The sequence below is a fragment of the Macaca thibetana genome, chromosome 16, assembly GCF_024542745.1.
Source record: "Macaca thibetana thibetana isolate TM-01 chromosome 16, ASM2454274v1, whole genome shotgun sequence".
Lineage (NCBI taxonomy): Eukaryota > Metazoa > Chordata > Mammalia > Primates > Cercopithecidae > Macaca > Macaca thibetana.
In genome coordinates this window covers 4,048,881-4,072,426 of record NC_065593.1, presented here as the reverse complement: position 1 = coordinate 4,072,426, position 23,546 = coordinate 4,048,881, and the positions used below count along the sequence as shown (strand labels likewise).

Here is a 23,546-nt window from a genome sequence, read left to right as displayed (position 1 = left end):
CCCTCCTGAGCCCTCAGGCCTTTGAGTTTGCTGCCCTTGTGGATGGGGCCTCTTGTCTCTCTTTGGTTCCTTTTTTTTTTTTTTTTTTTTTTTGAGACAGTCTCGCTTAGTCGCCCAGGCTGGAGTGCAGTGGCGCGATCTCGGCTCACTGCAAGCTTCGCCTCCCGGGTTCACGCCATTCTCCTGCCTCAGCCTCCCGAGTAGCTGGGACTACAGGCGCCCGCCGCCTCGCCCGGCTAATTTTTTGCATTTTTAGTAGAGACGGGGGTTTCACAGTGTTAGCCAGGATGGTCTCGATCTCCTGACCTTGTGATCCGCCCGCCTCGGCCTCCCAAAGTGCTGGGATTACAGGCGTGAGCCACCGCGCCCCGGCCAATCTCTTTGGTTCTTGTCTGCTCTTTCTCCTCCTCATGTCTCTGTTCCATCATCACTTCCTAGGAGACGCCCTCCTTGCCCACCCCTGCTAATCCCTCCACCTCTCTCCACCATCCCATCGCCATGTGGTTTTTGTTTTGTTTTGTTTTTTTCTTGGAAAGAAAAAAAGTGGGCTGGGCGTGGTAGCTCACTTCTGTTTTCCCAGCACTTTGGGAGGCTGAGGTGGGAAGATCGTTTGACCCAACATAGGAAGACTTCTGTCTAAAAACAAAAAAAAAGCCGGGCGCAGTGGCTCACGTCTGTAATTCCAGCACTTTGGGAGGCCGAGGCGGGCGGATCACGAGGTCAGGAGTTCGAGACCATCCTGGCTAACATGGTGAAACCCTGTCTCTACTAAAAATACAAAAAAAAAAAAAAAAAAAAAAAAAAAAAGGCGGGCGTGGCGGCGTGCGCCTGTAGTCCCAGCTACTCCGGAGGCTGAGGCAGGAGAACGGCGTGAACCCGGGAGGTGGAGCTTGCAGTGAGCCGAGATTGTGCCACTGCACTCCAGCTTGGGAGACAGAACGAGACTCTGTCTCAAAAAAAAAAACAAAAACAAAAACAAACAAAAAAAACCAGGGTGTGCTGGCAGGCCCCTGTGGTCCCAGCTACTCAGGAGGCGGAAGCAGGAGCATCCCTTGGGCCCAGAAACTCAAGGCTGCAGTGAACCAAGATCACGCCACTGCCTCCACCCTGGGTAACAGAGCAACACCTTGTCTCCAAAAAAAAAAAAAAAAGACTATACAGGGGTACATAATATTTATTCATGTATTTACTTGAGTATCATCAGTTTTACTAAGGCTGTATATGTTAGCACGATATTGGTTCTATCAATCTCTCCGCGGACACTTGCTGTAAATAAAGCAGAGAGGCTTTCAGAGTGCACCGTTTTGGTTCCTCCATCCTGTTGTCTGGCTCCCCTTCTAAAACCTAAGTTCCAGGACGGCAGGAACTTTGTCTATTTGGTTCACACTCGACACAGTAAGGGCTCAAAAATGTCTAACGACACAGGCCTGCTTCTCGGTTTGCACTGCTCCTCCACGGTAGTCTGTGCAGTGGGAGGAGGCAGCCCGGGCCCAGGGTCCACTGAGAAGACGCAAATGGAGAGCGCGAGAGCGCGGACCTTCTAGAGGCGCCCGGCGCCCACCGCTGTCCGTCCTCGAAGCCCCGCCCCGGGGCTCCGCCTCCGCCGGCGCGTATTCCTTTAAGGACCGCGCGCGCCGCGGCCTCGCTCTGGGGCTGGTACCTGCGCGCCCGCGCCCCGCGCTCCCCGCCCCGCGCCTCCCGCCCCGCGCCCTGCGCGCGCCCAGCGTTGGGGTCTTCTCCGCGTCTGGCATGTCCGGCCGGCCCCGGCAGCACGGCGCGACCCAGGTCCCCGCGCCCCCTGCGGGCCAGCGTGCTGGGCCATGATCCAGCCGGGCGGCTGGTGTGCGCGGCGGCTCTGCAGCGCGGCGGTTCCCGCGGGGCGGCGCGGGGCGGCGGGCGGGCAGGGCCTGGCGGGAGGCCGCGCCCTGCGGGTGCTGGTGGACATGGACGGCGTGCTGGCAGACTTCGAGGGCGGATTCCTCAGGAAGTTCCGCGCGCGCTTCCCCGACCAGCCGTTCATCGCGCTGGAGGACCGGCGCGGCTTCTGGGTGTCGGAGCAGTACGGCCGCCTGCGGCCAGGGCTGAGCGTGAGCGTCCCCGCCCCGCCCCGCGCCGGGCCCCCTTCTCTCCCCGAGCCTCAGACCCCGCCCCTGCGCGGGTGACCTTGGACGGTCAGCGCCCCAGCCTCGGGGTGGCCCTCTGGTAGAATAGGGTCTGGGGCGGGGGTACCGGGGCCACAGCGAGCCGGGAAGACGCGGCCCCGCGCTCAAGATCTATTGGCTGCCATCCAGAGCTTCTGAAAATGCGGGAGAGTACAAAGTGTTAATATACCTAACTCTCCATCTAAAGATGACTTTAAAATTTGTGGCATATTTGGCCTCAAGTCGTTTGTTAAATTTTTAGAAAAATAAACGTTATAAGTTGTCCTCTTTCACCCCGACCGCAATCACATTCCCACTTCTTTGTCCCCAGGGCTTTGATGGGTGTCTTTACCCATCTTTTTTGCTGTTGTCCATCAAAGCATAGCTTCCAGGGGTATTTGAGGCCCAGAGAGGTTGTGTGACTTTCTGGGGGTCACACAGTGAGTCTGGTCCAGGTGAGGTGGGATCCACCTCATGTCTTATCCCCTTGCAGAGCTGGCCTTCCTGAACACCTGAGCTCAACCCCTACCATCCGACTCCCGAGGTGTTCTGTCCAGGATGGATAGAGGGGAAAGATCCAAGGAGGGACGTTTACACACAGATCTTGGTTGGTAAATTTGAAGTATTTTGCAAAAGGAACAGGGGATTTTGGTATGCACAAAATTAAAGAGGCTGTTTTCTGGCATCCCTTGATTGGTCACCTAGGGTTGCTGCCGGAGGGTTTGATAAAGAGGAGAAGGAAGTTACAAGAGCCCGTTTTTTAGCCACAAGTTCACTGCATCCTCTTTTTTGTTAGGTAGATATTATTATCTCTGTTTTCCAGATGAGGAAACTTGCCCCAAGTCACATGCTGCTCAGGGGTTCAGTCAGGACTCAAACCCAAGTCTGTCTGCCTCCCAAGCACAGTTAGTGCTCCCCACTCCAAAGTCCTGTTTTCTCACCTGCTGTCTCTAACAAGTGACATTTCTTCTGACTTCGGAAAGATACTTCATCAGTAATGTGGTTTGTTGAGGGACACGTGTTAATAACAAAAGGAAACCAAGTACCATTTGTCTCCATCAACACCAGGCACTTCAGAAGGTGACTTTCACAGAGCCCAGTGTGCTGAGCTCTTCCAGGGCCAATGCCTAATGATAAACTTTAAACCGGAGAAAATGCCCTAGTACTTTCTGCAGCCTCAGGAATAGGCTCCAGTGTGCCGCGAGTGTTCATTTATAGACAGCGCTCGGCATCGGGAGTCTGGACACCATATATCTGCCCAGGAGTGTTATTAACGTGGAAACCAAGCCCACCCCCAATTCTGAAAAGTGCAGCAGCTTTTCCAGTTCTTTGTGCAAATATGTAGGCTCTGTATGTGCAGGGTTACTGGTTTCCAAGCACAAGGCAAAATAAGGAGGGTGCCCTGGGAGTGATCTGCTGGCTTCCCCTACTTCCCTTCCCCAGGCACGGCTTGCTGCTGCGGACATCCCTTGGCCAAGCTGGTCCCTTGGTTAAACCACTTGTTTAACCAAGTGGTTAAAACAAACCTCCCCCACACGTGGCTCCTTATGTGTATGTAGGCATTTCTACTTTTCAAAATTCTGCTCTATCTGTATTCCCTTTGATCTTCACAGTACCCCATGTGGGATGTGAGGATTAAATGTGTTTCAGTAATAAGCACGCATTTGCCTAGTCCCTGTGGTTCCTGAGAGTTGCTGGTGTGCTGTCAGAGCGTCCTCCGTCCATCCATGTGACAGGGTGACTGTTTCTATAGCATGCCGAACGGCTGGCAGCGCCACTGCCTGCACTGCACTTATGGGCTTTAGGTTTCTACTTCTCCTAGGCAGAAATGTGTCTCCCCTCTGGTTGTCACTTTCCCCTTGCCTGACCCTAGAAAAGGTGCTGCATTCTGGCCCTGCAGCAGAACAGGGGAAGGAGAAAGGCAGCGGGGGTTGGGGAGTGGGGAGGAGAGGGTTGGTGTTGGGGGTTCTCCTCCCGGCTCAGTTGCTGTTTTGCTATGTGACATCAGGTGGATCTCTTCCCCATTCTGAGCCTCAGTTTTCTCACATGTAAAATGAGGATCTGCATTTTTGCTTTGCAACTCTAAAAGCAGCGAAATCCTTTTTTTTTTTTTTTTTTTTAATGTACTTACTGGCACCTCAACATGTAAAACAGATAAAAGCAGAGCTCTTCTGGTTAATGTGGGGAGGATCCTAGAGCTCCCTGAATTGTCCTTTTACCCTGTCTTCCCCTCCCACTTATCCCTCATGACACAGCAGTGCCCTTAAAGATCTCTGAGTCCCTCCAGTTCTCAAGTTTAAGGACTCTACTGCCATGGTAAGAGCTGGTCCAGCCTCAGTTTCCACAGTTCTTTTGGCCACTCGAATCCAGCCTAGCAAGCACGCAGTTCCTGACGATTGGCCTCAGGTCCCAGAGAGCTCCGGCAGGTGTAGGAGTCCATGGGCCTGACACCTTAGCTAGTCTCTGCTGGATCCCGACGAAGTCAGGTCCTTTCTGGAAAGGTGTTCGAAGCCCACATACTCTCTGCACTTCCCCCAGGAAATACGTCCTTGGGTGTGTGTTTGGGGGAGTGAGGAATGCAGAACCACTTCCCCTGTAGCCTGGATATACTCCCTAAGATGAGGGCAGTAAGGTGCTGAGGACCCTAGAAGTAACTTGCTTTTCTCAACTTCTCAGGAGAAGGCCATCAGCATTTGGGAGTCAAAGAATTTCTTTTTTGAACTTGAGCCCCTGCCAGGGGCTGTGGAAGCTGTGAAGGAGATGGCCAACCTACAAAAGTAAGTTTGTCCTCCCAGCCCTGCCCAGCCGGGCCACTGAGCCCTGTACCTCCTTCCTGCTTCTTCCCTTCTCTGCCTTCTCCTTTCTCTCCCCTTGGCCCTGCACAAGGTTGCACTTGCCTCATCATTGCTGAGCCTGGGGAAAACCACTGAATACAATGATCTCGGTTTGTGGGCTGTGATGTTTTGATCCAGGAACTTGAGGAAATACCCAGTTTAATTTGATCTGGTTCCCTGGGTGTTCAAAGCTCATTTATTCAGCAAATATCTCAGTACTGACTCTGCTAGATAGTGCAGGCCCCAGTGATTCAGCAACGAGCAAAGTATAGTCCTTGCCCTCATGGAGCTTCCAGTTCAGACAGAGCAGACATTAAAGAATTACAAAGTGGCGGCCGGGCGCGGTGGCTAAAGCCTGTAATCCCAGCACTTTGGGAGGCCAAGACGGGCGGATCACGAGGTCAGGAGATCAAGACTAGCCTGGCTAACACGGTGAAACCCCGTCTCTACTAAAAAAATACAAAAAACTAGCCGGGCGAGGTGGCGGGCGCCTGTAGTCCCAGCTACTGGGGAGGCTGAAGCAGGAGAATGGCGTAGACCTGGGAGGCGGAGCTTGCAGTGAGCGGAGATCCGGCCACTGCACTCCAGCCTGGGCGACAGAGCGAGACTCCGTCTCAAAAAAAAAAAAAAAAAAAAAGAATTACAAAGTGGCTGGGCTTGGTGGCTCACGCCTGTAATCCCAGCACTTTGGGAGGCCAAGGTGGGTGGGTCACCTAAGGTCAGGAGTTCAAGACCAGCCTGGCCAACATGATGAAACCCTGTCTCAGTCAGGCGCGGTGGCTCACGCCTGTAATCCTAGCACTTTGGGAGGCTGAGGTGGGTGGATTGCCTGAGCTCAGGAGTTCAAGACCAGTCTGGGCAACAAGGTGAAACCCCATCTCTACTAAAATACAAAAACTTAGCCAGGCGTGGCAGCATGCACCTGTAGTCCCAGCTACCTGGCAGGATAATTGTTTGAACCAGGGAGGAAGAGGTTGCACAGTGAGCCAAGATCGCACCACTACCCTCCAGCCGGGGCAACATAGCGAGATTCCATCTCTAAAAAAAAAAAAAAAAAAAGAAACCCTGTCTCTACTAAAAATACAAACAATTAGCTGGGTGTGGTGGCGGGCGCCTGTAATCCCAGCTATTTAGGAGGCTGAAGCAGGAGAATCGCTTGAACCCAGGAGGTGGAGGTTGCGATGAGCCGAGATCGTGCCATTGCACTCTAGCCTGGGCAACGAGTGAAACTCCATCTCAAAAAAAGAATCACAAAATGAAGACAATCTCAGATTGTCCAAAGAGCTGAAGGAAAAGAGGTTCAGTGGGAAACCTCATTTAGAAAAAGCGTTTAAGGAAAGAGAAGTGGTATTGCTTGAGATATCTGTTTTGTTCTGGTGAAATGAGTAGTTCTATGGACTGAAGCCCCCACTCAGTGACCTGTTGACAATTACAGAGGATGTGCTTCCCTGAGAGCTTTTTTAAAACAGCCTTATAGACATATAATAATGACATACAGGCCAGGTGCAGTGGCTCACGCCTATAATTCCAGCACTTTGGGAGGCCGAGGCAGGCGGATCATGAGGTCAGGAGTTTGAGACCAGCCTGGCCAACATGGTGAAACCCCATCTCTACTAAAAATACAAAAATTAGCTGGGCGTGGGGGCAGGCGCCTGTAATCCGTGCTACTCGGGAGGCTGAGGCAGGAGAATCTCTTGAACCTGGGAGGCGGAGGTTGCAGTGAGCCGAGATTGCACCATTGCACTCCAGCCTGGGCAACAGAGTAAGACTCCGTCTCAAAAGAAAAAAAAAAAACACACACACACACAGAAGTTTTTACTTTTGGCGTAGTCCAATTTATCTGTATTTTTCTTTTGTCACTTGTATTTTTGTGTCATATGAAGAAGCCGTTGCTGACCCAAGGTCACAAAGATTTGCCCCTGTGTTTTCTTTAAGAGTTTTAGTTTTAGCTCTTCCATTTAAGCCTATGATCCATTTTGAGTTAATTTTTGTATATGGTATGAGGTAGGGGATCAAACTTCATTCTTTTGCATATAGATATCCTGTTGTCCCAGTTCCATCTATTAAAAAGACCATTTTTTTCCCACTGTATTGTATTAACACTCTTGCTGAGAATTAATTGACCATCAATACAAGGATTTATTTCTAGACTTGGATAACTTTTATCGGCCACATTTTTGCTTGAATTTAGCAACCTGAATGACAAATCAAACGTAAGGTATGGTTTGGCCTTCATTATGTCATATAAATGCCTCAAAAAATTGTCAACTTTCAAAGTTCTAATATGATAAGTAGGTGTCAGAGAAACATAAAATACAGAGTTTGAGTTGAATCGTAGACCTTATTTGGTAGTAATTTATCTTTGGATGTGAGTCCAAGTCCTGCAGAGTAGTGAATTTTGTTCTGGCTTATGGTATGAACTTGATGTGTAGTGTTCCTGTAGCAAGAGTCTGAGAGGCAAAGAATATGTGTACAGCATTTACACGTAAGCTTTCAAAACCCTGCTTACGGCCTGGATCAGCACGTGCTGACCTGCAGCCACATGGCTGTATCCTGGGGAGCTGCAGGGCACGGTGGTTTGGAGTGGGGTTCTGGACATTGGCTGCCCAGGCTCACATCCTCACTTCCCCAGAATCTCATTCCCAGATGTCAGGCAAGTTATTAAACTTTCTGGGTTTCAGTAAAATGGAGATAATGAGAAAGTCCTCAGTATAGTGCCTGGCACATAGCAGGTGCTCAGCAAATGCTAGCTGCTGCTATTGCTGTTCTGTTACATTTAATAGGCATATCACAAGAAATGCATCCTTAATTCACCACAGTATGGGAAACAATGGATTGGCTTCTTCACCATAGAACTTTTCAGAGCTTTTAACTGCTTGTGTGCTTTGTTACACTCCATTGGGGTAGTAAGGGATGCAGCTTTCTTCAAAAGTATTCTAACGACTAGGCACCATGGCTCACACCTGTAATCGCAGCACTTTGGGAGGCCAAGGTGGGCAGATCACCTGAGGTCAGGAGTTCGAGGCCAGCCTGACTAACATGGAGAAACGCTGTCTCTACTAAAAATACAAACAAATTAGCCGGGCGTGGTGGCGCATGCTTGTAATCCCAGCTGCTTGGGAGGCTGAGGCAGGAGAATCACTTGAACCCCTGGAGGCGGAGGTTGCAGTGAGCCGAGATTGCGCCATTGCACTCCAGCCTGGGCAACAAGAGCAAAACCCTGTCTCAAAAAAAAAAAAAAAAGGTATTCTAGCCTGGATCATTTTTTCATAGCTTCTCGATTAACACCTTTGCAGAAATTCCAGTTTGGGAAGGCAAATCTAGACCATACCCAGTGGTCCTTCATCTCCATTTGGCTCTTAACTTGCTAGAAGATTCCTATGGTCAGTTTGTGCCCAGTATCGAGACAAAGCGAAGGGACTCGTCAGTAACTGAGTGGATAACTGTGTATCTGGTGCTGAAGTGGGCACTCTGAGTACAAGAGATGTGGGCCCAGCAGTAGAGACCAAGGCTGATCAGTCACCCTCATGACTGTTTATCCAGCACCTGCTGCATGCTCGGCCTCATCCCAGGGACTGCAGACACGCAAATAAGAGAGTTCTTACCTTCAAAGAGTTCCCTGGTAAACAGGCATTGGAACATAGCTCTCAAAGTAATCGTGGCGTTGGGGTGCAGGCAGGCAGGCAGGAGCTGCTTCTCCCTGGGAGGCTGCACCATTGTGCTGCCATCTTGAGGAATGAAAAGGAACCTGCCAGGTAGTGAAGGGCAAGGGGACTCCAGGTAGGAGGGGAACAGTTGAGCAGACACCCAGGGGACTCTCCTGAGACGGCGTCTGTCGCACGTCCTGCCCTGTTCTGGCAGCTCTGTGTGTGAGATAGGGTTTCCCTGGGCAGAGCCTCAGGTTCTGAGGAGCTTGGTTTGGAATATCTTCAGGGTGACCATTCTTTTTATTGTTCAGGAATACATGAATATATTCTCTTTTTTTTTTTTTTTGAGATGGAGTCTTGCTCTGTCGCCCAGGCTGGAGTGTAGTGGCGCGATCTTGGCTCACTACAACCTCCACCTCCGCCTCCCAGGTTCAAGCGATTCTCCTGCCTCAACCTCTGGAGTAGCTGGGATTACAGGTGCCCACCACCATGCCTGGCTAATTTTTTTGTATTTTTAGTGGAGACGGGGTTTCACCATGTTGTCCAGGCTGGTTTCAAACTCCTGACCTCAAGTGATCTGCTCACCTCGGCCCCCCAAAGTGCTGGGATTACAGGCGTGAGCCACTGTGCCCGGCCATGAATATATTCTTTATCTTTCTTTTTTTTTTTTTTGGCATGGAGTCTCACTCTTGTCACCTAGGCTGAAGTGCAGTGGCACAATTTTGGCTCACTGCAACCTCCATCTCCTGGGTTCAAGCAATTCTCCTACCTCAGCCTCCCAAGTAGCTGAAATTACACACACCTGCCACTGTACCCGGCTAATTTTTGCATTTTTATTAGAGACGGGATTTAACCACATTGGCCAGGCTGGTCTCGAACTCCTGACCTCAGGTGATCCACCCGCCTTGGCCTCCCAAAGTGCTGGGCTTACAGGCATGAGCCACCGCACCCGGCCGAATATATTCTTATAAAAGACTCAAATAGTGTGAGCATGTGTGAAAGTTGTCAGTTGCCCTATCTCCGTGCATACACCCGCCTTGGCCCACTCTTTCTGCTCTAGTTAAGAATTTGGTGTGTATGCTTCCAAACCTTTTGAAGTGCACCCCCCTACATATTTAGATATAGTTTTACAAATCTATATGTTCCACCCAGCAGTCAGAGTGATATTTTTTTAAACCAAATTCAGATGATGTTAGCCCCACTGCTTAAAGCCCTCTGCTGGCTTCATACTGTGCTAAAATCCTGCTCTCCCTCGGCCAGGCTGGGAAGGCTGTCTGCCATTTGGCCCTGCCTTCCCTTCCAACCTCTGTCTTCCTCTGCTCCTGTCACACTGGCTTCTTTCCTGCCCCTTAGATGTGCCACGTGTGTTTCTGGTCTTAGGACCTTTGTTCTTGTTACATCTTCCCAGAATGTTTCTGCCCTAGTTCTTTACACAGCCAGATTGTTTTTCTCTTTCAAACTGAGAACCTTGCATGTTGCCTCCTCACAGAGGCCTTCCCTGACCACTGCAGCTGAGATCTCTGCCCTCCCCTCCTGGTCGTTCTGTCCCATGACCCTGAGTGTGTCCTCTAAGCTGAAATTGCACGTCTGTGTCTGTCCCTTCCTCTTTCCAATGTCATCTCCCTGAGGTCAGGGATTGTCTTGGTTCTGACTCTTCTCACTCAGTTCCTAGAATGATGCCTGGCACATCACACACTCAAAAGTATTTGCCAAATGAATAGCTTTATGTGCATAATCCCATAGTAATTTTTGATTTTTTAAAAACATTTTTTTAAAACAATTTTGGAGGAAACCACTCATTTAGAAGGATAAGAACTTAAACCGCCGGGCGCGGTGGCTCACGCCTGTAATCCCAGCACTTTGGGAGGCCGAGGCGGGCGGATCACAAGGTCAGGAGATCGAGACCACGGTGAAACCCTGTCTCTACTAAAAATACAAAAAAATTAGCCGGGCGCGGTTGTGGGGCGCCTGTAGTCCCAGCTACTCGGGAGGCTGAGGCAGGAGAATGGCATGAACCCGGGAGGCGGAGCTTGCAGTGAGCCGAGATCGCGCCACTGCACTCCAGCCTGGGCGACAGAGCGAGACTCCGTCTCAAAAAAAAAAAAAGAACTTAAACCTGATTTTAACATGGTGCTCACTGCTGTGGAGCCTAGAGTAAGAGGCAGTTTATTCATGGGTTGATTAAATAGATATATTTTACGACTTAACATGCACCCAGTACTATGCTAGTACTGGAGATATATTTGTAAATAAGACACCTAAGGTCTCAGGCTTCAGGGAATTTATATCACAGCAGGGAAGATGACAACATATAAACTAAAATAATTTCCAATTGCGATAAGCTTAGTGAAGGAACTAAACAGGGGGCTGTGCTACAGAGGAAACAGGGAAGAGGCTGCTTTGGGTGGGGTGGGAAACTGGCTCTAGGGAGCTGAGAATTGACCTCAGACCTGAAGAGGAAGAATGAACAGGCCAGTGAGGAGTCAGGACAGGCCTTGCAGGCCAGGAGAGGAGCAGGCGCCAATGCCTGAGCCAGGCCAGGCCTTTGTTTGTCTGAGTAACATAAAGGAACTGGACAGCTGGAACTGGAACTTAGGAAGCATGTCGGGCATGTCGGGAGTGGTAGGGGGTGGGGCAGAGGGTGAGGTTGAAGAGAGATTGATGTGATCTAACTTGGGTTTTTTTTTTGTTTTTTTTTTTTTTAAAAAAAGAGACAGAGTCTCACTCTGTTGCCCAGGCTGGAGTGTAGTGGTGCCATCTCAACCCACTACTGCAGCCTCTATCTCCCGGGTAAAAGCAATTCTCCTGTTTCAGCCTCCGGAGTAGCTGGAACTACAGGTGTGCGCCACCATGCCTGGCTAATTTCTGTATTTTTAGTGGAGATGGGTTTTCACCATGTTGGCCAGGCTGGTCTTGACCTCTTAACCTCTTGACTTCCTGACACCTTGGCCTGCCAAAGTGCTGGGATTACATGCATGAGCCACCATGCCCAACTGTAACTTAGGTTTTTATTTATTTATTTATTTGGGACAGAGTTTCACTCTTGTCACCCAGGCTGGAGTGCAATGGTGTGATCTTGACTCACTGCAACCTCCGCCTCCCGGGTTCAAGCGATTCTCCTGCCTCAGCCTCCCGAGTAGCTGGGATTACAGGCAGCCACCACCACGCCTGGCTAATTTTTGTATTTTTATTAGAGATGGGGTTTCACCATGTTGGCCAGACTGGTCTTGAATTCCTAACCTCGGGTGATCCGCCCTCCTTGGCCTTCCAAAGTGCTGGGATTACAGGTGTGAACCACCGTGCCCGGCCATAACTTAGGTTTTTGTTTTTTTTTTTTTTTCTTTTTTGAGACGGAGTCTCGCTCTGTCACCCAGGCTGGAATGCAGTGGAGCCATCTCAGCTCACTGCAACCTCACCTTCCGGGTTCAAGCAATTCTCCTGCCTCAGCCTCCCAAGTAGCTGGGACTACAGGCATGTGCCACCACGCCTGGCTAATTTTTTGTATTTTTAGTAGAGACGACATTTCACCGTGTTAGCCAGGATGGTCTCGATCTCCTGATCTCGTCTCGTGATCCGCCCACCTCGGCCTCCCAAAGTGCTGGGATTACAAGTGTGAGCCACCGTGCCCGGCCATAACTTAGGTTTTTAAAATGTGGATTTGGGGCAATGAATTTGGATAGACATTTTTCCAGTGAAGATATATAGATGGCCAGTAAGTACATGAAAACATCGTCAGTCATTAGGGAAATGCAAGTCAAAACCACAAGGAGGGAGCCGAGTGAGTGGTGCTCACCTGTGCTCCCAGCTACTCAGAAGGCTGAGGAGGGCAACAGAAGGCCGGAAGGCCAGCCTAGGCAACATAGTGAGACTGTCTCTAAAAAGACCACAATTCACATTGTGGGTGTGAATATAAAACAGTGCAGCCAGTATGGAAAAACACCTTGAAAAACATTTCCTCGGAATGTTAGTCCGGGCACGGCGGCTCAGGCCTGTAATCCCAGCACTTTGGGAGGCCAAGGAGGGCGGAACACCTGAGGTCAGGAATTTGAGACCAGCCTGGCGAACATGGTGAAACCCTGTCTCTACTAAAAATACAAAAATTAGCTGGGCATGGGTGGTGGGCACCTGTAATCCCAGCTCTCGGGAGGCTGAGGCAGGAGAATCGCTTGAACCTGGGAGGTGGATGCTGCAGTGAGCTGAGATCATGCTGCTGCACTCCAGCCTGGGTGACAGACTGAGACTCCATCTCAAAAAAAAAAAAAAAAAAGAAAGACATAGACTTACTGTATGAGCCTTACTTACTGTATGTTCAACTCATAAGTATATACCCAAAGGAATTGAAAACAGGTATTCAAACCAATACTAGTACCCGAATGTTCCAGCAGCACTGTTCACAGCAACTGAAAAGTAGAAACAACCCGAGAATCCACTCAGTGATGGATGGATATTTAAAATATGAGGTAGCCACACAATGGAATATGTTTCAGCTATAAAAAGGAATGACTGCCAGGCATGGTGGCTCACGCCTGTAATGCCTGCACTTTGGGAGGCTGAGGCGGGCAGATTGCCTGAACTCAGGAGTTCGAAACCAGCCAGGGCAATGTGGCGAAATTCCGTCTCTACTAAAAATACAAAAAGAATTAGCCAGGCTTGGCGGCAGGCACCTGTAATCCCAGCTACTTGGGAGGCTAAGGCAGGAGAATCACTTGAACCAGGGAAACGAGAGGTTGCAGTGAGTCTAGATTGTGCCATTGCACTCCAGCCTGGGCAACAAAGTGAGACTCTGTCTCAAAAAAAAAAAAAAAAAAAAGTCTGGGCGCGGTGGCTGAAGCATGTAATCCGAGAACTTTGGGAGGCCGAGGCGGGTGGATCACCTGAAGTCTGGAGTTTGAGACCGGCCTGACCAACATGGAGAAACTCTGTCTCTACTAAAAATACAAAATTAGCAAGACGTGGTGGCACATGCCTGAATCCCAGCTACTTGGGAGGCTGAGGCAGGAGAATCCCTTGAACCTGGGAGGAGGAGGTTGCAGTGAGCCGAGATCACACCATTGCACCCTAGCCTGGGCAACAAGAGCAGACCTCTGTCTCAAAAAAAAAAAAAAAAAAAAAAAAGGAGTGACCTACCTACCCATTCATGTGGCAACATAAATGAACCTTGAAAACATGATACTGAGTGAAAGAAGCCAGACACAGAAGGCCACATATTGTAGGATTCTATTTATATGAAATATTCTGGGGTGGGCGCGGTGGCTCACACTTGTAATTCCAGCGCCTTGGGAGGCCGAGGCAGGTGGATCACCTGAGGTCAGGAGTTCGAGACCAGCCTGGGCAACATGGTGAAACCCCATCTCTACTAAAAATACAAAAATTAGCTGGGCATGGTGGTGGGTGCCTGTAATCCCAGCTGCTTGGGAGGCTGAGGTAGGAGAATCTCTTGAACCCACGAGGTGGAGGTTGCAGTGAGCTGAGATCGAGCTATTACACTCCAGCCTGGGCAAGAGTGAGAACTTGTTCTAGAGAAAAAAAAAAAAAAAATTCTGAACAAGAGGCAAATCCTTACAGCTAGGCAGCCTCTGGTTCCCCGGGCTGTGGGGAGGGGCCATGGGAGTGAGTGCTTAATGGGAATGGGGCTTCTTTTTGGGGTGATGGAAACGTCCTTAAATTTGATTGTGGTGATGGCTGTAAAACCCTGTAAATATACTAACGTTTATTTAATTATACACTTAAAATAGGTGAATATTAGGATATATGTATTCTATCTCAATAAAACTTTTAAGAAGTGTTTACTCAAACATTTAAAAATTTAGGGCAAACTATTGATACATTTATTTAACAATTAGGACACACTCTTGATCCATTTATTTAACAATATGATGAATATCAGAATAGTTTTGCTGGATGAAAGAAGCCAGGCAAAACAGAGTATAGACTATACTTTCTTTTATGTAACATTCTAGAAAATACTATCCAATCTATACCGATGGAAAGTAGATGGGTGGTTGCCTGGGGCCCCAGGGGCAGGGAGGGACACGAGGGGCAGCTGGGAGAGATAACGGGAACCTTTGGGGGTGGCAAGTGTGTTTATTTCTTGATTGTGGTGATCTGGGTTTCCCATGTGTGTCTTTTACTTATTTCATATTTCTTTATTTTGAGATGGAGTCTCGCTCTCTCGGCGGGCTGGAGTGCAGTGGTGTGATCTTGGCTCACTGCAACCTCCACCTTCTGGGTTCAAGTGATTCTCCTGCCTCAGCCTCCTTAGTAGCTGGGTGTACAGGTGCTCATCACCACGTCCAGCTATTTTTCTATTTTTAGTAGAGACAGGGTTTCACCGTGTTGGCCAGGCTGGTCTTGAACTCCTGACCTCAGGTGATCTGTCTGCCTTGGCCGCCAAAAGTGCTGGGATTACAGGTGTGAGCCACCATGCCCAGCCTCCCATGTGTGTCTTTATGTTCAAATTCATTGAATTGTACCCTTTTAATATGTGCAGTCTATTGCATGTTGATTATTTATACCTCTGTAAAGCTGTTTAAAAAGAGTCAGTCTGGATGCTGGGTGGAAATGGCTCGGAGGGGCGAGAACTGGAAGTTGAGGAGTCAGTGGAGGTGGTTGCAGCTGCTCAGTGGGAGATGGCTCAGTTTGACTGGGGTGAGGTCTGTGGAGAGAGCCTGGTAGATGACATGTGCTTTGGTGGGACCCATAAGACCTGGGGATGGATCTGATATTGGGGGTGGAATAAAGCTAGGAAAAATAGGTGAGTTTTAGGTGTTTTGCTTGAGCAGAGCTCCGTCTATATAGTCTCTGCTTATCTAAAATAGTCTAGGAACTGAGGGAAGACTCGGGGAGGGACACGCTCTAGGAGTAGGGGATTTTGTGTCCCACATTGGAAGTCCTGTGCGAGGTGTGTGAAGCGTCCAGGTGGGTGGAAACCTGGTGCTGAGAGAGGTTGGGATGCATCAGCATGCACATGGTGTTTAAAGCAGGAGCGCAGGCCGAGAGCCCCTGGGGGCCTAGACCCAACCTGGAGCGGTCAGAAGAGGAGTAGACGGGGAGTCTGGGCTGGGAAGCAAGGAGAAGGAGGCCAGGAGCACAGGCCAGGACCCAGAATAGGGGAGCCCAGGAGAGCTGGTGTGGCCGGCTGGGCTGAGTGCCTGTGGGTGAAGATGGCGAGGTGGGCATTGGACAGAGGGATACAAGGGTCCTTGGTGACAAGGAGCAATTTCTGTGGAGTGAAGGGGCGGGCCCAGTCTACAGTGGGTTGAAGCAGGAGCAGGAGGTGAGGGAGTGGGGTTGGCAGGTGGAGGCGGCTTGTTGGGGACATTCTGCTGCAAAGGGGGCAGCTGGAGGGTGGGAGTCAAGGTTGTGTGTGTATATATCTAAGGCGGGAGGTGTCAGCATGCGTCTGAATGAGGATCGTGGAGGAGGATAGCAAGCAGGTATTTGGGAGGTGCCAGCATACGTTTGAATGAGGATTGTGGAGGAGGATAGCAAGCGCGTATTGCAGGGCATAGTGTCTGTGAAGGGCAGAGGGGGAGGATCCAGGGCACAGGTGGAACCCAGGAGAGGGGAGCAGTATGGCTTCCTCCTGTGCAGCAGGAAGGGAGGAGGAAGTGAGCCCGGTGGCAGGTGAGTCTCCCGATCCATGATGAGGTGCGCTCGGAGTCTCGCCCACAAGAAGGTTGAGGAAATGGGGTGGGTGGTTCCTGGCTGTGCCCAGAGCACCAGAGAGGGCATTGGAGAGAGCTGCCAGGTAGCTGCAGGCCCTGGCTTGGGGTCAGGAAGTGAAGGTGAAACGGGTCCAACTGATGATGTGAATTTTCTTTTCTGGCAACATTCAGTTGCTTGGGTGCAGGTGGGAGCAGTGGGATAGCTGGGCTCCTTCAGGGCCTGGCGAGACAGGCCTGGGTGGAGGACGAGAAGCACAAGCAGAGGATGGCAGCGAAGGTTGGGCCTCAGCTGGATGAAGGCAGGCCGCCAAGCTGGGACGAGGAGGGTGTCTCCACGAGGCTGAAGAGTTGAGTGCAGGATGAGAGAACGCATTTGCTGAAGCATCGTGGGTGGTGGCCAGGGAGTCAAAGCCTGAGACGAGGATTCAGGGGGAAGTGATTTCAAGCTCCGGGGATGACAGTAGGAGAGGTATTGGAGGTTGGGTGTTTGGAGGTGGAGGGGAAGGTGTTTGGAGGTGGAGAGGGTTAGGAACTGAGCGACAAGGTGTCGGATCTGCACCTATGCACACACATATATGTGAACATGTGTGTCAGGTCACTGAGGGTGGTGATAGAGCAGGAGTGGAGAGGATGGCCAGCCGGCGAGTGAGGTGCATGAGGGACGGTAACTGGCAACGGTAGGTGACAGTGGCCAGGAAGGGCTGCAGGGGTGTGCTGTAGGGTGTGGGCATTGGCGTCAGGGAGCTGGAAGGAGCAGTGGAGAAGGCAGACGCCATCCTCACCTGCCATCTCTAAAGTCTGTGGGGGGTGAGGAAGAGGCAGCTGTCACTCAGAGGCGAGTTGGGGAGGTGCGTCCTTTGTGTGAGGCCAGTTTTGGTTGGGGCAGGAGTGAGGATGCTGGGGAGAGGCTGAGTCTTTAGGAGAGGGGATGGCGCGGTTGGTGGAAGTAGTGCCAAGTATCAGGAAACGAGAGGGCATACCCTGTGCCCAGGGATGCGGCAGTCTCACCTCTGCCTCTTGGGGGACGCGTTTGCCAGAGAGAAAGCGTCAGCAAAGTGCCGTCTTCCAGAGGCTCAGCAAGACGCACAGGAGGCACAGGCTCCAGTGGCAAATGCCAGCCTCATGAGGGTGTTTGGGACCAGGTGGCCTCATTAGTGAGGGCTGGGGCCCTGTGGGTATGAGGGTGCATGCACCTGGGAGGCCGTTTGGGTCAGCTCCCCCATGGATCCAGCACAGCACTGCGACGCCGGGACGTGGTGCTCAGCACACGGAGCCAAGCCAATCGTGTCTTTCAGGGACTCGATCACTGCGGGGCTCAGCCCGGCGTGGAGTAGGCTCCTTCTCTGTGTTCCCCAGGCCAGGGGACTTGCACACCAGAATCCTTCTTCCTCATAGATTTCTCGACTTACCACTCTGCATTGCAGGAGGCCCTTCAGTCAGATGTCCAGTCCAGAGCTGGCTGCCCATGGGCAGGGTAGGGTCATTGGCTGCCCAGGGCCATGGGATAGGGCAGACACGTGAGGCCGACGCCTCTGGTGTGGAGGTAGTACAGGGGAGTGGGTCTCCCACAGCAGGTGAGGGGTTCAGACTCAGAGGGCCCAACCCTGTGAAGGCAGGGCAGGTGGTGAAGGCCTCGGGGTGGTGAAGTCGTGGTGCTGCAGGCTCAACCCCCTTTCTCTTGTTGACAGCACTGACGTCTTCATCTGCACAAGCCCCATCAAGATGTTCAAGTACTGTCCCTATGAGAAGGTAAGGCGTGTGTCTGCTCCGCTGGGCCCTACCCCATGCATCATAGTGAGGGGTACAGGCTCAGCCTGCCTGTGGAAAGGGGATGGACCCTCACAGCACTCCCCCACCTCTGTGACAGCGGTTCCTGCTCCCCAAGGCCCTCTCCAGCCCCAGCCCGAGGCTCTAGATGGAGCCTCATTATGACACAGGTTCTCCGGGAAGGGTGTCTGTCACTGTGTCAGGTTAGCCTGGCCCAGAGCAGGCCTTTAAAGGATGAGAATCATGCCTGGGGAGGCACGTGGATGCATTAACATGAAAAGTCTTAAAAAGGTGAGGTGGGTAAAGTTCATTTTTCTATGTACTCACTTTATTGTCTTTATTGAAAAGAATTAGAATTGCGTGACATTGAGACCTTTCTGGAAATTGGGAACTTGCAGTTGCCAAACCTAGAGGAAAGGTCTGTGGCCCTGGAGGAGGGCACTCGTGCCGGAGGGGTCAGGGCCGGCCCTCCTTGGGGACATCAGAACAGCTCTTCCCAAGCCGAGGAAGGCAAGATCTTCAGCCCAGAGCCCCTCCTGCTTTGGGGGCATCAAACCTTCAGGCATGAGTTCTTTCTTGTTCTTCACATGACCCTTTCCCGTTTTTTTTTTGAGACAGAGTTTCGCTCTTGTCATCGCCCAGGCTGGAGTGCAATGGTGCGATCTCGGCTCACTGCAACTTCCGCCTCCTGGGTTCAAGTGATTCTCCTGTCTCAGCCTCCTGAGTAGCTGAGATTACAAGTGCCTGCCACCACATCCGGGTAATTTTTTTTGTATTTTTAGTAGAGACAGGATTTTGCCGTGTTGGCCAGGCTAGTCTCGAACTCAAGCTCAGGTGATCTGCCTGCCTCGGCCTCCCAAAGTGCTGGTATTACAGGCGTGAGCCACCGTGCCTGGCCTGGATTCCATATTTAAATGAAATTCATGGTCAGGTGCGGTGGCTCACGCCTGTAATCCCAGCACTCTGGGAGACCGACGCAGGCAGATCACCTGAGGCTGGGAGTTCAAGACCAGCCTGGCCATCATGGTGAAACCCTGTCTCTATTAAAAATACGAAAATTAGCTGGGTGTGGTGGTGCATGCCTGTAGTCCCAGCTGCCCAGGAGGCTGAGGCATGAGAATTGCTTGAACCTGGGAGGTGGAGGTTGCAGTGAACCGAGATTGTGCCACTGCACTCCAGCCTGGGTGACAGAGCAAGACTGTTCCCCCCACAAAAAAATTTAATTAAAAAAAAAAGAAATTCACACATTCGGCCAACATAGCGTGCCCTCTGTGTGCTCAGTGGGAATTACACTTGCTGAACAGTAGATCTGGCATTATATGGGTGCTTGGTGCCCACTGTTTCATCATGTCCTCATGACACCTTATTCCCTAGTTACCCTGACATCCCTCGTGTTTTTAGAGAGTGGGTTTTGTTCTGTCACCCAGGCTGGAGTGCAGTGGCCACTCACAGGTGCCATCCCAGCTCACTGCAGCCTTGAACTCCTGGGCTCAAGTAATCCTCCCACCTCAGCCTCCTGAGTAGCTGGGAACACAGGCGCACACCACGCACCACCATGGCTGGCTTTTGCTGACCCCCTTTTAACACGCGAGGAGCACGAGTTCAGTTACACTCAGGAGACAGGAGTGTCTTACCTGCAGCCAGTCAATGTGGAGTCAGAGTGAGGGCCAGGCCCACCGTTTCTGGTCGAGCAGTGATCCCAAAGTGAGTCCTCAGACCACAGTCAGCATCCCTTGGAGACTCCTTAAGAGTGGACATTTTGCAGCTCCACCCCAGACCTTCCGAATCAGACACTCTGGGAGTAGCAACGTGGGCCTAACGAGCCTGCCAGGTGATTCTCATACACCCTCAAGTTTGAGGACTGTGGGGTTGGAGTCACTATTTTAGCTGGAGTTTCACTGGGTGGCCATGGTGGTTGACCAGCAGTTGTGGGAGTGAGATGAACAACATGGCCTCATTCATCCGTTCCTGGAGATTTAGATACCGTCTTTGTGCCGGCTGTCCCACCTGTGTCGCCTCGGCCTGGGACTACCCTCTGAGCTCCAGACACTCAGACCCGACGTATCTGTCCCTGGGGTGCTGGTTTCCTTGTGCATGTCCTTCCTTCCCTCCCAGTGGATGGCAGTGCTGTCTGGCGGCCTCAGGTCAGAAATCAGGGGCTGTCCTGATGACGTCTTCCTCTAAGCCCTCACTTCCAGCCTGTTGGTGAGTCCCATGTCCTGTGGGACCGATTTCGAAAACGTGCCTGGCACCTGTCTGCTTATCTCTCTTCTCATTGCCAGCACCTTGGTATTTCCTCCCAGGACAGTTGACGGGGCCTCCTAAATTGCCTGCTCCTTTTGGTCCCACGCAGGCTGACAAGGCTTCTCACACAGCAGATCATGGCACCTCCTGACTTGAGACCTCTGAATGGTTTCCCTATAAAAACCACGTACACCCTCCTGAGCATGACCTGCAGGGCCTGCCTGCCTCTCCACCCACTGTGCCCCCCTCTCTGTGTGCTTCTCAAGCAGCTTTTGGCTTGGAATGTTCTCCCACCCCCAGGCCTGGTGCCTTCTTGTCCACGAGGCTTCAGCCCAGAAGTCTCCCCACATTTTGTGACCGTCATATTTGAAATATATTCTTTCTCCATCTTGTTTTTTGGATAACACTTCCCACCACTTGAAATGGGTTTGTGTTTTCATCTGTGGCTTATTCTTGGTCCATCTCCTGACTGGGCTGGGACCTGTGCAGGCTGGGCTCTCACCCTCCTGCCCACTGTCAAGTCCAGCACCCAGCATAGGGTGGCACGCTGGGAGGACTCGGTGTTTGTTGTTAAATGAGTAGATTCATTTGTCCAGCAGAGTTATTAAACACCTGCAAGTAACAGTGCTTGCCATTCATTTGACACCTTTGATATGCTAGGCACTGTCCTTTTATTATCACTTTTGAGGTTTACAACAGCTGCCTGTGAAACAAGAAAACTCTTCTGATTTGACAGATGAAGAAACTGAGGCTTAGAGGGATGAGGCAGCTCATTTACCAGGCCTGACGCTTGGCCAGCCAGTGAGGCCTGCTCTGGGTCTGCCTTTCTAGAGCCTGTGCCCACTGCCAGTGTCTTCCCCTGGAGGTAGCGTGCATTCACTGGAGAGGATTTGGAAACAGCTCACATTTAAGAGGAAGGGGATGTCAGGACCCCACTCACAGCAACATCAACAGTCTCTGGCTCACTTGAACAAAGGCGGGACTGATTAGAAGGATGTTGCTTTGCTCAGGGAATCAAAGGGCAGCCTGAGGAAGCAGGCCTGAGGCCGTGGGGGCAGAGCCCGCAGACCGTCTCTCCAGCAAACAGCCCAAGATGCTGGAGCACCCTTTCTCCATCCTTGGGTTTCATTGCCCAAGATTCCTAGTCCCCAGGAGAGGGAGGCCCATCAGCTGAGCTTGGGTCCCACACCCATACCTGGGCGCCCTGATGGACTGTCCTAAAAGGCTGCAGCTGGTGGCAGAGGCGTGGCTTCCCAGAGGAGTTGAGGTGCTGTTGCCAGAAGAAGGGGCACACTGATGGTGGATGTCCTGATCAAACTAAACGAAAGAGCAAAGGCAACAAGAATCCACATCTACAATCCCACCACCTGGAGAGAGATGCTCTTAGCACTTTGATCTGTTTCTTTCTAGTTTTTTTGGGGCGAGTTGGGGAGACAGGGTCTCGCTCTGTCACCCAGGCTGGAGTGCAGTGGCGTGATCTCAACTCACTACAACATCTGCCTCCCAAGTTCAAGCAATTCTCCTGCCTCAGCCTCCTGAGTAGTTGGGATTACAGGTACGCGCCACCACACCTGGCTACTTTTTTTTGTATTTTTAGTAGAAACAGGGTTTAATCATGTTGGCCAGGCTGGTCTCAAGCTCCTGACCTCGTGATCCACCCACCTTGGCCTCCCAGAGTGCTAGGATCACAGGTGAGCTACCGCACCCAGCCCTCGTTTTTCTTTGATGTGTATTAAATATAATACACAGATTTTAACAAATCTTTCATCCAATATAGTTATCCTTTTCTGCTTATTAATATATTTTTAGCCTTTTTCTGTCATCAAACATTCTTCAGAAACATGATTTTTTTTTTTTTTTTGAGACAGGGTCCAGCTCTGTGGCCCAGGCTGAAGTGCAGTGCTGAAGTTGGCTCACTGCAACCTCTGCCCCCTGGGTTTAAGTGATTCTTGTGCCTCAGCCTCCCAGGCAGCTGGGATGACAAGTGTGTGTCACCATGCCTGGCTAATTTTTTGTATTTTGTTTTGTTTTGTTTTGTTGAGACAGAGTCCCGCCCTGTTGCCCAGGCTGGAGTGCAGTGACGTGATCTCAGCTCACTTCAACCTCCACCTCCCGGGTTCAAGTGATTATCCTGCCCCAGCCTCCTGAGTAGCTGGGATTACAGGTGCGTGCCACCATGACCAGCTAACTTTTGTATTTTTAGTAGAGACGGGGTTTCGCCATGTTGGTCAGTCTGGTCTCAAACTCCTGACCTTGTGATCTGCCCGCCTCGGTCTCCCAAATGTTGGGATTACAGGCGTGAGCCACCACGCCTGGCCAATTTTTTGTATTTTTAATAGAGATGGGGTTTCGCCATATCGGCCAGGCTGGTCTCAAACTCCTAGTCTCAAAGTAGTCTGCCCGCCTCGGTCTCCCAAAGTGCGGGGATTACAGATGTGAGCCACCGTGCCCGGCCAGAAACATGATATTGTTAACAGCTGAAGACGTCTTGTGAGTAAGCCTCTGTATGGTCATGTTCTTAGGGTGAATTCCAAGAAATACAATTCCTGGGTCATGTGAGGAAAGGTAGGGTTCGGGTATGTATCACATAGAAACTTGTATTCATTTCCACTGTACCCACCGTGGGCAGGGCCCTTTCCTCCTGCCGGGGTCTAGGCTGGGCCACATAGGGTCAGTCAATAGAGGAAGCGGGCCGTTGAACAAACACACGAAGACAGTAAAGTGCGCAGCAGATCTGAGGAATTCGAGGTGAATTTAGTTGGCTGGTAGCTACAGGGGCTGGTTGGGAGTGGAGTTGGGCCGGGTGAAATGGATTAGTTTATCCAAATCTCCCAGCTGTCCTCATGGTTTAGCCACACCACCACCTTTAAACCTAGAACTAAGACAAAGGGAGAAGTGTGGGTGAGAAGTGAGTAAGGTGAAGGTTGCCCCGAGCACCCCCTCGCCCACCGTTTGTGCCTCTCCCACCCCTACAGACTGGTACTTCTTCCCTGGCTGAGGGTGGGCAGGTATTAATGGTTCCTCTGCTCCATGCCTGGGGGAGGCAAGGAAGGGCTGGAGGTGGGTCTCAGGATATGTCTGCACAGGACAGAGGTCTCCTCCACGGTAGCCCTGGTCTAGGCTCAGGCCCCAGAGCACTCACAGTTCCTTCCCCAGCTCCTGTCCACAAGTAGGATCAGCCTTTGTTGCCAGAAGTGGAAACTTTTCTCCTTGGTTGATTTTCTTTCAAGACCCAGTCAGAGGATG

At 51.2% G+C, this 23,546-nt stretch overlaps 1 protein-coding gene across 6 annotated transcripts in view; it reads left to right on the top strand.

Annotated features, from left to right (window-relative positions):
• Positions 1–1,606: 1,606 nt before the first annotated feature.
• Positions 1,607–23,546, top strand: part of NT5M (5',3'-nucleotidase, mitochondrial) — a 38,572-nt gene continuing 16,632 nt past the window's right edge. For 5 of the 6 annotated variants that reach the window (XM_050763464.1, XM_050763465.1, XM_050763463.1 and 2 more), the window contains exons 1-3: positions 1,655–2,087; positions 4,818–4,918; positions 17,978–18,038. In XM_050763464.1, coding sequence (XP_050619421.1) covers positions 1,821–2,087; positions 4,818–4,918; positions 17,978–18,038 — 429 coding nt within the window. In that variant the 5' untranslated portion in view covers positions 1,655–1,820. Of the gene's footprint in view, positions 2,088–4,817; positions 4,919–17,977; positions 18,039–23,546 lie in introns of all 6 variants that reach the window. The other variant, XM_050763467.1, reaches the window with a different exon arrangement.